The 15,073-nt window shown below is 40.0% G+C and overlaps 1 protein-coding gene across 1 annotated transcript in view; it reads left to right on the top strand.

Moving 5' to 3' along the window:
* ahi1 (Abelson helper integration site 1) overlaps positions 1–15,073 on the top strand; it is a 75,813-nt gene that overhangs the window by 42,408 nt on the left and 18,332 nt on the right. Inside the window, exons 14-19 of the mRNA XM_061894159.1 lie at positions 309–427; positions 4,111–4,241; positions 9,887–10,027; positions 10,096–10,280; positions 10,362–10,398; positions 12,474–12,511. Coding sequence (XP_061750143.1) covers positions 309–427; positions 4,111–4,241; positions 9,887–10,027; positions 10,096–10,280; positions 10,362–10,398; positions 12,474–12,511 — 651 coding nt within the window. The remainder of the gene's footprint in view (positions 1–308; positions 428–4,110; positions 4,242–9,886; positions 10,028–10,095; positions 10,281–10,361; positions 10,399–12,473; positions 12,512–15,073) is intronic.

Raw genomic sequence — 15,073 nt, 5'->3', positions numbered from 1 at the left:
CAGTGTTGATGTTGTTTTCACGGCCACCCTCAGTGTGACCTGCATGGCTGTTGACTAAGTATGCATGCATTCACTTGTGTGTGTGAAAAGCCGTTAATATTATGTGATTTGCAGTGCCTTTGAGGTTTATTGGCACTCTGTACTTCACCCTATGCGTTTTAAAAAGTCATACATTTTACTTTTCAAAACCGATACCAATAATTTCCGATATTAGATTTCAAAGCATTTATTGGCCGATAATATCGGCAGTCCGATATTGTCGGACATCTCTATTTATAGCGTCTGATAAACGCTTTGTGTGTCTGCAGATACATGCAGAGGAGGACCTGAAGGGAGTGCCCATCAACATGCTGCGGGTCCATCCTAACGGGCGCAGCCTCCTCATCCATGCCAAAGACAACGTCCTGCGAACAATGGATCTGAGAATGTAAGTATACGGCGGTATTTCAGACACCTGTCACTCACACTTTATTTATGTTACCACGAATTGATTATCGTGGACCCCGACTTAAACAAGTTGAAAAACTTATTCGGGTGTTACCATTTAGTGGTCAATTGTACGGAATATGTACTACTCCTACTACTAATAATAATAGATTTTATTTGTTAAAAGCACTTTAAATTGAGCAAACAACCTCAAAGTGCTACAGTATATTAAAAAAAAATAAAATAAAAAGATAATAAAAATAAATACAAATAAAAACTAAAACAGCCTTATAGCTAGAACTAGTATGCATATATCTATAAAAAAGGCTTTTTCAAAAAAGGTTTTTAAGCCTTTTTTAAAAGCATACACAGTCTGTGGTGCCCTCAGGTGGTCAGGGAGAGCGTTCCACAGACTGGCAGCGGCGTAGCAGAAAGCCCGGTCTTCCATACTTTGTAGCTTGGTCCTTGAAGGTTGGAGGAGGTTAGCCTGTTTGGAGCGGAGGTGTGGTGTGGAGGATTTGGGGGTGAGTAGTTCTTTGAGGTAGAGGAGGGGCATTTCCATGGAGGCACTGGTGGGTTAGTAGTTAGACTTTGTATTCAATCCTGAGTGGAACAGGAAGCTAGTGAAGGGATTTGAGAGTTTGTGTGATGTGGTGGTATTTCCGCACTCGCAGCAGGATTCTAGCAGCACTATTCTGTATGTACTGCAGCTTCTGGATGTTCTGGCTGGGGATCCCGACAAGAAGTGCGGTGCAGTAGTCGAGCCTGGACTGTACTGTGCAATCCACTAATAAAAGTTTCAATCAATCAATTAAAGTCAAAATTTGCATTTGAAGATAAGGGAAACATTTTCCTCTCGGAAAACGGTCTGTAAATTACATGTTGTCCTATGGAGATTTTTACAAGCCCCCTAGCAGGTGGCGCATAATGACCTCTCCCCAAATGAGACAACGCTTTTCTTCTTGTCGCTCACACAGTGGCCTAGTAGTTAGAGTGTCCGCCCTGAGATGGGTAGGTTGTGAGTTCAAACTCCGGACGAGTCATACCAAAGACTATAAAAATGGGACCCAATTACCTCCCTGCTTGGCACTCATCATCAAGGGTTGGAATTGGGGGTTAAATCACTAAAAATGATTCCCGGGCGCGGCCACAGCTGCTGCTCACTGCTCCCCTCACCTCCCAAGGGGGTGAACAAGGGGATGGGTCAAATGCAGAGGACACAATTCACCTCACCTAGTGTGTGTTTGTGTGACTATCATTGGCACTTTAACTTAACTTAAATACCAAACCCAAAAGCAGTGAAGTTGTCACGTTGTGTAAATGGTACATAAAAAGAGAGACAAGATAGAATAGAATAAAAGAGAGACAAGATAGAATAGAATGAACTTTATTGTCATTATATTTGCATATAACAAGATTAAAGACTCTAACTTAAGGTGCGGTAGTGGGAACAAATATGGGGTGAAATAAATGACATAAGAGGTAATAAAAGAAAAACTAACAATTGAAATAAACAGACTACTATCCAATAAAAATAATAAGCAATTGTGTACAATATACAAACACTATAGAAATACAAAATACTGTACAATATACAGAACAAGACAGGAGTACCGAAGTAATAAATAACAATCAGTGACGGACGTATTGCACTCGAAGGGTAGTATTGCACAGTAGGGTATTAGGGCATTATATTGTATATTGGTGAATTATTATTATTATAAGTTAGAGTTCAACATGGTGACAGCTTTGGGAAAGAAGCTGTCTCTGATCCTGTTTGTTCTGGGTCTGATGCACCTGTAGCGCCTGCCTGATGGTAGCAAGTCGAACAGGTGGGGAGCCAGGGTGTGTGCTGTCCTTGGTAATGTTTTTTGTAATGTTGTAATGTTTAATGTTCGAACTGAGAAAGGTTTTTTTTTTTCAACTAATCATGAACTTAGAATTTAATTACAGCAACACATTGCAAAAGAAGTTGGCACATAGGGCATTGGCTTTCGCTGACATCCACAGTTTCCACAAACAATTTGAAATGTAGACTGGTCAGACCACAGAACATTTTTCCACTTTGCATCAGTTCATCTTAGATGAGCTCGAGCCCAGCGTAGCGTTTCTGGGTGTTGTTGATAAATGTCTTTAGGGTTTGCATAGATGTAGCGACGGACTATAGTTACTGACAGTGGTTTTCTGAAGTGTTCCCGAGCCCATGTGGTGATATCCTTTACACACTGGCGTGGCTTTTTGGTGCAGTACCGCCTGAGGGATCGAAGGTAATGGTGCATTCAATGTTGGTTTTCGGTCTTGCCGCTTACGTGCAGTGATTTTTCCAGATTATCTGAACCTTTTGATGATACTACAGAGCGTAGATGGTGAGATTCTTAAATTCCTTGCAATAGCTGCTTGAGAAATGATGTTCCTAAACAATTTGCTCTGGCATTTGTTGACAAAGTGGGGACCCTCGCCCCATCCTTGTAGGTCAGGGGTCGGCAACCCGCAGCTCCGGAGCCGCATGCGGCTCTTTGGCAACTCTGATGCGGCTCAGCTGCACAATCGCCGACCCCCCAGATTGTTGCGGGGAGATTCCGAAATTCAATGCCCCTCCCCTCCCCCCTTCCTGCGTGGTTCAGGTGGGCGGTGTTTGGTGCTCGCGGGGTGTATAACATAGTCAGGAATTGTCATGGATGCAAAGGATTCTGGGTATTTGTTGTGTTGCGTTCATGTTGTGTTACTGTGAGGATTTTCTCCCGAAATGTGTTTGTCATTCTTCTTTTGTGTGGGTTCACAATGTGGCGCACATTAGTAGGAGTGTTAAAGTTGTTTATATCACAACCGTCAGTGTACTCTGTGTCACCCAGTATGCCTTCCAGTCGTGTGCGTGCATCTGCAGAAGCCTCTCACCACATGTTGCTGGACTGGCAAGCAGTTTGTACATGTTCTAGAAGGTGCTTAAGGCAATGGCTTCATAGCACGCCCTTATTCTTGTCATCTGGGTGAGAATAGTTGCGGCTCCCATTGTCTTCCTCATTTTGTGAAACGGGTCGAAATGGCTCCTTGAGTGGTAAAGGTTGCTGACCCCTGTTGTATGTGAATGACCGAGCATTTCACGGAAGCTGCTTTTATACCCGATCATGGCACCCACCTGCTCCCAATTAGCCTGTTCGCCTGTGGGATGTTCCGAATAAGTCTTTGACGGGCATTCCTCAACTTTCTCAGTGTTTTTTGCCACTTGTGCCAGCTTTTTTGAAACATGTTGCAGGCATCAAATTCCAAATGAGCTAATATTTGCAAAAAAATAACAGTTTGCCAGTTTGAACATGAAGCATATTGTCTTTGCAGTTTATTCAATTGATTCTAAGTTGAAAATGATTTGCAAATCATTGCATTCTCTTTTTATTCACCATTTTCTGGTTTTGAGGTTTGTACTTCCACTAGAAAACAAATACGCCAAGGGGCTGAAACCAATTCATAGAGTGAACACTCTTGCAGTTTGCTTGGACGCGACGGACGAACAACACAAAGCAAGACAATAAATGTGTGCTTATCACTTAACTTTAGCATTGCATTTTTTTTTTTTTCTACTGATTTGATGCAAACTAGTTGGGCCTGATTGGGTATTATTGGAGGCTTCTGAGAAAAGTCTGCATAATGCGCCACAAAAGTTTGTAAATATTTATCTTCATGTCTTAGTTGGACAGTAAAAAGGTACACAGGAGCCACCAACCACCGGGAGAGGATCTCCAGCACTTTCACGCCGTGCGGCAGCTTCATCTTCTCTGGCAGCGAGGATGGAATGGCGTATGTTTGGAACACCGAAACTGGTAAGACTTGTTTTTCTCATAAAAATAATTAAAAATGTCCGATAATATCGGCCGATAAATGTCATTAAAATGTAATAATCGGAAATTGTCAGTATCGGTTTCCTTCCGTCCGAATTCAGCTGAGATAGGCTGCAGCACCCCCTCGACCCTGAACGGGACAAGCGGTAGAAAATGGATGGATGGGTTTCAAAAAGTCAAATATATGACTTTTTAAAACGCTGCTGTACGGAATGGTACGCGGACATAGGGAGAATTGCCTTTACGTGCTGGCCCAATCACATAATACCTACGGATTCTTACTTGGTCAACAGCCATGCAGGTCACACTGAGGGTGGCCGTATAAACAACTTTAACACTGTTACAAATATGCGCCACACCGTGAACCCACACCAAACAAGAATGAAAAACACATTTCAGGAGAACATCCGCACCGTAACACAACAGAACAAACACCCAGAAACCCTTGCAGCACTAACTCTTCCAGGACGCTACTATATACACCCCGCCCATGAATTTACCATGAATTGATTAACGTGAAACCCGACTTAAACAAGTCGAAAAACTTATTCAGGTATTACCATTTAGTGGTCAATTAAATGGAATATGTACTTAGCTGTGCAATCTACTAATAAAAGTATCAATCAATCAAAGCCCCCTCCATCCCCGACCACCTCAACCTCCTCTCGCTCTCTCAGGGAGAGCATGTCCCGAATTCCAAACTGCTGTATTTGAGGAATGTTATAAAAAAAATAATACACTTTGTGACTTAAATAATGAATATGGCAGTGCCATGTCGGCATTTTTTTTCACAACTAGAGTTGATTTATTTTGGAAAATCTTGTTACATTGTTTAATGCATCCGGCGGGGCATTGCAATGAAATTAGACATAATGTGTTCATTCCACGACCGTATGTATCGGTATCGGTTGATATCGGAATCGGTAATTAAGAGTTGGATACCGTATTTTTCGGACTATAAATCGCAGTTTTTTTTCATAGTTTGGCCGGGGGTGCGAAATATACTCTGTAGCGACTTATGTGTGAAATTATTTACACAATACCGTAAAATATCAAATAATATTATTTATCTAATTTGCGGAAGAGACCAAGAAAATGTCAGCAATCGTCACACACATGTCAACCAATAAGAATTCGGCGGGGGAGGGTCATGGCCGAAGTGCATTGTGGGTCATGGGATGCTAACTGCTATATGCTACAGCCGTGTAGCTATTAAAATGGATCATTTCAACATTGGCGGTAACTTATAAAAACTGAGAAGGGCTGAACAAAAATGGCACCAAAAAGGAAATCATGTACTGCAGATTACAAGCTGGACGTAGTGAAATATGCAGCAGAAAACGACAAGAGGAAGCGGCGCATACCTTTGGAGTTGGCAGAGTTGTTTCGAAGCGACATGGAGGAAGAAGATTTCATGGGATTTATCGATTAGGAGTGACAAATTGTTTGGTAAAGGTATAGCACAAGGGTGTCAAACTCAGTTTGGCCCGCCGTGTAATTTCATTTGGCCCTTGAGGCAATATCAAATTAACATTAGAGCTGGCCCGCCGCTGTAACACCGCATTCACCACTAATACTCGTACTCGTCAACCCTCCCGATTTTCCCGGGAGACTCCCCAAGTTCAGTGCCCCTCTCGAATTTCTCCCGATTTCCACCCGGACAATAATATTGGGGGCGGGGCATAAAAGCACTGCCTTTGGCGTTCTCTACATGTCGCCATGTCCGCTTTTCCTCTATACAAACAGTGTCACGGCCCACTCACATAATATATGCGGCTCATACACACCCACACGTGTATGCAATGCATACTTGGTCAACAGCCATACAGGTCACACTGGCCGTACAAAGAACTTTAACACTGTTACAAATATACGCCACACTGTGAACCTACAGCAAACAAGAATGACAAACACATTTCGGGAGAACATCCACACCGTAACACAACATAAACGCAACCAAACAAATACCCAAAACCCCTTGCATCACTAACTCTTCCGGGATGCTACATTATACACCCCCGCTACCACCAAACCCCGACCCAACTCAAACCCGCCGCCGAAAAGAGGCATTCAATTTGTATTTTTATTTTATTTGATATGCCATTGATATGTTTTAATTATTATTATTTAAAACTCTATTTTGCATGTCACTATAAAGTTATATAAGCCTTGCTTGGTCAATATTCAATTCAAAACTTGTTTGGGTCCCTATTAAAGGATTGATTTGTTCAACCTTGGTCCACGGCTTCGTTCAGTTTCAAATTTTGGCCCGCTCTGTATTTGAGTTTGACACCCCTGGTATAGCATGTTCTATATGTTATAGTTATTTGAATGACTCTTACCATAATATGTTAGGTTAACATACCAGGCACCTTCTCAGTTGGTTATTTATGCCTCATATAACGCAGTGTTTTTCAACCTTTTTTGAGCCAAGGCAAATTTTTTGCGTTGAAACACCACCAGCAGAAATCATTAAAAAACAAAACTCAGTTGACGGTAAAAAGTCGTTACATTTGTTGGATATGACTTTAAACCATTACCAAGCATGCATCACTATAGCTCTTGTCTCAAAGTAGGTGTACTGTCACCACCTGTCACATCACACCCAGACTTATTTGTAGGTTTTGCCATTTTCCTTTTAGTTCTTGTCTCGTGCTCCTATTTTGGTGGCTTTTTCTCTTTTTTTTTTGCTATTTTCCTGTAGCAGTTTCATATCTTCCTTTGAGCGATATTTCCCGCATCTACTTTGTTTTAGCAATCAAGAATATTTCAGCTGTTTTTATTCTTCTTTGTGGGGACATTGTTGATTGTCACGTCATGTTCTGATGTACTTTGGACGCCATCTTTTCTCCACAGTAAGTGTTTGCTGTCGTCCAGCATTCTGTTTTTGTTTACTTTGGAGCGGGTTCAGTTTTAGTTTTGTTCTGCATAGCCTTCTGTCAGGGTCAAATACCATGAGACATTATAAAGACACAAAAACAGAGAATAGAAGATAAACCAGTGATTGCTTTTCTCGTACGAGGAGAGAAACTGGAGCTAGGTTTCAGTTACAGGCTCCCAATTTACTCTGAAACTTTCTCCAGTCTCCTCGCCTTTTTAATTCATTTAGGGAAGCCCTTTCAGTACACACACACACACACAGCTGCACTCAGGGAGGGGGAATTACAGCTGTGTGGGATACCTAACCCCTGTGCTGATAACTAAACACAGGCAAATACATAGCAATAAAAGGATTAGCAACTTCCTGCATTGCTCTGGCCCATCTGCAAATTCCTCCTTTAAGTGGGTAGGTCAACCTAAGTTCAATCCAACACCAAGTTTCCTTTCTACTTGTCTACTCAATGCACAAAACAATCATATTTGAATAAAATGAGATAACATATTTACAATTAATCCAACACCTTCCCTAAGCTTCAATGCCTTTTCTTAGGGGCACTCACCTTTTTGTTTATTTTTGGTTTAAGCATGAGACACCTTTTTACCTGCACGCTGCCTCCCGCTGTTTCCGATATCTACAAAGAATCAAGCTACCGGCTGCCACCTACTGATATGGAAGAGTTTTACACTAGACAGCACCAACACTCAACAACAACACATCATTTGCAGATTGTAATTACTGGTTTTCCAAAAATATTTTTAACCCTTACAGGGGAAATGACATAATATCTCACGGCACACTAGTGTGCCACGGCACAGGGGTTGAAAAACACTGATATAACGTACACTTATTCAGCTTGTTGTTCACTATTCTTTATTTATTTTAAATTGCCTTTCAATTGTCTGTTCTTGGTGTTGGATTTTATCAAATAAATTTCCTCCAAAAATGTGACTTATACTCCAGTGCGACTTATATACAGGTGCTGTTCATATTATTAGAATATCATGAAAAAGTTGATTTATTTCAGTAATTATATTCAGAACGTGAAACTTACATATTATATAAATTCATTACACACATAGTGATATATTTTAAATGTTTATTTCTTTAAATTTTGATGATTAGTACTGAGAATTACTGAAAATCCCCAATTCAGTATCTCAGAAAATTAGAATATTAGTTACGACTAGTACCAAAAAATATTTTTTAGAAATGTGGGCCAACTGAAAAGTATGAACATGGAAAGTTTCAGCATGTACGGCAATCAATACTTAGTTGCAGCTCCTTTTGCCTGAATTGCTGCAGCAGTACGGCGTGGCTTGGAGTCCACCAGTCTGTCGCACTCCTCAGGTGTTATGAGAGCCCAGGTTGCTTTAATAGTGGTTCAGCTCTTCAGCATTGTTGGGTCTGGCATCTCGCATCTTCCGCTTCACAATAGGTTAGGTGAGTTTGCAGGCCAATCAAGAACAGGGATACCATGCTCCTTAAACCAGGTACTGGTAGATTTGGCACTGTGTGCAGGTGCCAAGTCATGTTGGAAAATTAAATCTTCACCTCCATAAAATTGGTCCGCGGCAGGCAGCATAAAGTGTTCTAAAACTTCCTGGTAGACTGCTGCATTGACCCTAGACCTCAGGAAACACAGTGGACCAACACCAGCAGATGACATGGCACCCCAGACCATTACCCATTGTGGAAATTTGACACTGGACTTCAGGCAACGTGGATTCCGTGCCTCTCCTGTCTTCCTCCAGACTCTGGGACCTTGATTTCCAAAAAGGAGATACAACATTTACTTTCATCTGAAAACATAACTTTGGACCACTCAGCAGCAGTCCAGTCCTTTTTGTCTTGAGCCCAGGCGAGACTCTTTTGACGTTGTCTCTCATTCAAGAGTGGCTTTACACAAGGAATGCGACAGCTGAAGCCCATATCTTGCATACGTCGGTGCGTGGTGGTTCTTGAAGCACTGACTCCAGCTGCAGTCCACTCTTTGTGGATCTCCCCCACATTTTTTAATCGGTTTTGTTTGACAATCCTCTCCAGGGCGCGGTTATCCCTCTTGCTTGTACACTTTTTTTCTACCACATCTTTGTCTTCCCTTCGCCTCTCTATTAATGTGTTTGGACACAGAGCTCTGGGAACATCCAACCTCTTTGGCAATGACCTTTTGTGTCTTGCCCTCCTTCTTTAAAGTATCAATGGTCATCTTTTGGACAGTTGTCAAGTCAGCAGTCTTCCCCATGATTGTGTGTCATACAGAATCAAAACGAGAGACAATTTAAAGGCTTTTCCAGGTGTTTTGAGTTAGTTAGCTAATTAGAGTGTGGCACCAGGTGTCTTCAATATCGGACCTTTTCATCATATTCTAATTTTCTGAGATGTTGAATTTAGGGTTTTCATTGGTTTTCAGCTATAATCATCTCCTTTTTGGCAAAAAAAACACTTCAAATGTATCAGTCTGTTTGGAATGAATGTATACATTCTACAAGTTTGACTTTCTAAATGGAATTAATTAAATAAATAAACTTTTTCATGATATTCTAATAATATGACCAGCACCTGTATGTTTTTCCCCTTCTTTATTATGCAGTTTCAGCCGCTGCAACGTATACTCCGGAGCGACTTATAATCCGAAAAATACGGTGATATCAGCAAAAAAGCCATTATCGGACATCTCTAAAAATGATGTATTGTTAAAAAAAAAAAGAATCCAAAATGAACTGGAGCTCATTATGTGTCTTGACAGGTGACCAGGTGGCCATGTACTCTGAGCTTTGTTACAGCTCGGCTCTCTGCGGCGTTTCCTTCCACCCTCACGAAAACATGGTGGCTTTCTGCGCCTTCGGAGAAAAGCAGCCCGTGCACGTTTACCTCCACGACCGCAAAGGTACCGCACGACGTCGTTAAAAAGGTGCACATAAAAGTCGAGCCAGGCCTGGTCTCTTCCCACCACAGTTTCCCAGCTGGACGCCCGCAGCATGAAGGAGCTCCGCTCGACCTCTGCCGACACCAGAACCACCAGGAACACGCCCGACCCGCTCCCCAGCACGTGCGCGTCCTCCGCCATGGATCACTTCAGCCAGATGACCCGGCTGGCGTTGAAGATGCAGCGAGTCAAAGACCAAATGGATTCCGTGCTTGTAAATACACCTGCTCTTTTTCCCCACCAATCACAATTGCATGTCAGCACACCATCTTATTGACCATGTGACTTCTTCAAGGAGCCTCCACACAGATCTTCAAGTGGATACGAGCCAGGTGGGATTTCACATTTCTTTTTTTTTTTTTCAATTTTCATTTCTTTACTATGAACCAGTGTTGGCTTACACCAGGGGTCGGCAACCCAAAATGTTGAAAGAGCCATTTTGGACAAAAAATACAAAAAAAATCTGTCTGGAGCCGCTAAAAATTAAAAACTTTTTATAAGTGATATAATGAAGGCAACACATGATGTAAGTGTGTATATTATCTTTAATAGCCTACTATCAAAATGACTTTAAAAGTATTATATAAGTGTTATAATGAAGGCAACACCTGATGTAAGTGTCTATATTAGCCTACTATCAACATGACTTTAAAAGTATTATATAAGTGTTATAATGAAGGCAACACATGACGTAAGTGTCTATATCAGCTATAGTAGCCTACTATCAAAATGACTTTAAAAGCCTCCTATAAGTGTTATAATGAAGGCAACACATGACATAAGTGTCTATATTAGCTATATTAGCCTACTATCAAAATGACTTTAAAGGTATTATATAAGTGTTATAATGAAGGCAACACATATGTCTATATCAGCTATATCAGCCTACTATCAAAATTACTTTAAAATTCTTATATAAGTGTGATAATGAAGGCAACACATGACATAAGTGTCTATATTAGCTATATTAGCCCACCATCAAAATGACTTTAAAGGTATTGTATAAGTGTTATAATGAAGGTAAGACATTATGTAAGTGTCTATATTAGCTATAATAGCCTACTATCAAAATGACTTTAAAAGTCTTACATATGTGTTATAATGAAGGCAACACATGATGTGTCTATATTAGCTATAATAGCTTACTATCAAAATACTTTAAAAGTCTTATATAAGTGTGATAATGAAGGCAACACATGACATAAGTGTCTATATTAGCTATATTTGCCTACTATCAAAATGACTTTAAAGGTATTATATAAGTGTTATAATGAAGGCAAGACATTATGTAAGTGTCTATATTAGCTATATTAGCCTACTATCAAAATGACTTTAAAAGCCTTATATTATTGTTATAATGAAGGCAACACATGATGTAAGTGTGTATATTATCTATAATAGCCTACTATCAAAATGACTTTAAAAGTATTATATAAGTGTTATAATGAAGGCAACACATGATGTAAGTGTGTATATTATCTATAATAGCCTACTATCAAAATGACTTTAAAAGTATTATATAAGTGTTATAATGAAGGCAACACATGATGTAAGTGTCTATATTAGCCTACTATCAACATGACTTTAAAAGTATTATATAAGTGTTATAATGAAGGCAACACATGACGTAAGTGTCTATATCAGCTATAGTAGCCTACTATCAAAATGACTTTAAAAGCCTCCTATAAGTGTTATAATGAAGGCAACACATGACATAAGTGTCTATATTAGCTATATTAGCCTACTATCAAAATGACTTTAAAGGTATTATATAAGTGTTATAATGAAGGCAACACATATGTCTATATCAGCTATATCAGCCTACTATCAAAATTACTTTAAAATTCTTATATAAGTGTGATAATGAAGGCAACACATGACATAAGTGTCTATATTAGCTATATTAGCCCACCATCAAAATGACTTTAAAGGTATTGTATAAGTGTTATAATGAAGGTAAGACATTATGTAAGTGTCTATATTAGCTATAATAGCTTACTATCAAAAATACTTTAAAAGTATTATATAAGTGTTATAATGAAGGCAACACATGACATAAGTGCCTATATTAGCTATAATAGCCTACTATCAAAATGACTTAAAAAGTATTATATGTGTTATAATGAAGGCAACACATGATGTAAGTGTCTATATTAGCTACATTTGCCTACTATCAAAATGACTTTAAAAGTTTTATATTAGTGTTATGATGAAGGCAACAAATGCTTGTTGACTAAGACTTTGACAAAATTAACTGACATTTTTGTCGAGGAATAAAAACGATTTGTAATGTTGTTGACTAAAACATAATCATTTTAGCTTGGATACATGTTTGTCAAAAGGTTATGACTAAAACTCAATTAAAAACTGCAATGAACTCACTCATCTTCCATTTTATGTCCCTCAGTGACAGGAAGGAGCTTGTTATCATCGGACATCAGCACGGTACGTATTTTTTCCATTTGTGACTCGAGATGTCCGATAATGGCTTTTTTGCCGATATTCCGATATAACACCGATTCCAATATCAACCAATACCGATACATACAGTGGTGGAATGAACACATTATTATGCCTAATTTTGTTGCGATGCGCCGCTGGATGCATTAAACAATGTAACAAGGTTTTCCAAAATAAATCAGCTCAAATTATGGAAAAAAATGCCAACATGGCACTGCCATATTTATTATTGAAGTCACAAAGTGCATTATTTTTTTTAACATGCCTCAAAACAGCAGCTTGGAATTTGGGACATGCTCTCCCTAAAGAGAGCATGAAGAGGTTGAGGGGGTCGGAGCTGTATATTGTAGCATCTCGGAAGAGTTAGTGCTGCAAGGGATTCTGGGTATTTGTTCGGTTGTGTTTATGTTGTGTTACGGTGCGGATGTTCTCCCGAAATGTGTTTGTCATTCTTGTTTGGTGTGGGTTCACAGTGTGGCGCATATTTGTTACAGTGTTAAAGTTGGGGGGGACATAGGAGGAAAAAGAAAAGAAGCGGCAGATCAACTGGTCTAAAAAGGAGGTCTATTTAAAAGCTAGAGTACACAGATGAGTTTTAAGGTGAGACTTAAATGCTTCTACTGAGGTGGCATCTCGAACTGTTACCGGGAGGGCATTCCAGAGTACTGGAGCCCGAACGGAAAACGCTCTATAGCCCGCAGACTTTTTATAGGCTGTAGGAATCACTAATAAGCCGGAGTCCTTTGAACGCAGATTTCGTGCCGGGACATATGGTACAATACAAATCGGCAAGATAGGATGGAGCTAGACCGTGTAGTATTTTATACGTAAGTAGTAAAACCTTAAAGTCACATCTTAAGTGCACAGGAAGCCAGTACAGGTATATATGTTTATACTGTAGGTATATACAGTATAGGCCTAATATAATCTAATTTTCTTGTTCTTGTCAAAAGTCTAGCAGGCGCATTTTGTACCAACTAATATTTTATCATATCATATCATATAAGTACATTGTTTGACTTCATTGCTCAACTTGTTTCATAATTTAGGTCCACATACAGATATACTAAAGGTTTTAAGTGATGTAAGTGCATACAAATGTTTTAAATGAGCTTTTTCTCTAAAGTTATATTTCTCTTCTCTTGTTGAGAATAATTTTACATATATATGTATATATATATGTATACATATCCCGTATTTTTAGGACTATAAGTCACAGTTTTTTCATAGTTTGGCGGGGGGTGCAACATATACTCCGGAGCGACTTATGTGTGAAATTATTAACACATTACCGTAAAATATCAAATAATATTATTTAGCTCATTCGCGGAAGAGACCAAGAAAATGTCAGCAATCGTCACACACACGTCAACCAATAAGAATTTGGCGGGGGAGGGTCATGGCAGAAGTGCATTGTGGGTCCTGGGATGCTAACTGCTATATGCTATATGCTACTGACGTAGCTATTAAAATGGATCATTTCATCGTTGGCGGTAACTTATAAAAACTGAGAAGAGCTGAACGAAAATGGCACCGAAAAGGATATCATGTACTACAGCAGGGGTCGGGAACCTTTTTGACTGAGAGAGCCAAGAAGCCAAATATTTTAAAATGTATTTCCCTAAAAGCCGTATAAAAAAATTTTTAACACTGGACACAACTAAACGCGTGCATTTTTAAGTAAGACCAACATCTCTAGAGTATAATAATAGGTATTTTATTCTTTGTCATAACATTGTTATTCTGAAGCTAACTGTGGAAGGGACGTGGCCTGCGGGCCTGCAGCGAAACGGGGTGTTGCCAGGACCGGCCTGGAAATCAGCGACAGGTGCGTCTATAACCCACCTGGGCCTTGTTATCTAATCGCCTGTTGCTCTGTTTATAAGCAGCAGCCAGGAGAAGAGACGGGGTTGGAACTGGAGCCAGAACGAAAAAGAAAAAGACAATTGCTGGAAAGCAATTATTGAAAACTAAAACAATATTGTAACCCTGAAACAGGCTCTCATGTCGGTGCTTGGTGGTCTGAAGAACCCCCAGGAGGCCAAGCCCCACAATAAACAATAATAAATAAATAACTTCTTACCATTAACGCAACTTCTTGAACAGCTGCGGTAGAAAATGCGTGAGAATGTTTTATATTTTGAACGTTATTTTCAACACTGGGATTACAAGTGGAATTATTCATTACTTATCGTGTTAAGCAATGTCAGCTCAGATTTATCCGAGAGCCAGATGCAGTCCTGAAAAGAGCCACATCTGGCTCGCGAGCCGTAGGTTCCCTACCCCTGTACTGCAGATTACAAACTGGACGTAGTGAAATATGCAGCAGAAAACGACAAGAGGAAGCGGCGCATACCTTTGGAGTTGGCAGAGTTGTTTAGAAGCGACATCGAGGAAGAGGATTTCATGGATTTATCGATTAGGAGTGACAGATTGTTTGGTATTGTGAGGCAGACGCACTAACCCCTCTGCCACCGTGAAGCCCAAGTTCCTGCAGTCCTGGGTTCAAATCCAGGCTCGGGATCTTTCTGTGTGGAGTTTGCATGT

This window comes from Nerophis ophidion, linkage group LG03 (genome assembly GCF_033978795.1).
Source record: "Nerophis ophidion isolate RoL-2023_Sa linkage group LG03, RoL_Noph_v1.0, whole genome shotgun sequence".
NCBI lineage: Eukaryota > Metazoa > Chordata > Actinopteri > Syngnathiformes > Syngnathidae > Nerophis > Nerophis ophidion.
The sequence above is the reverse complement of the archived record's forward strand: the minus strand, read 5'-3'. Positions and strand labels throughout refer to the sequence as shown.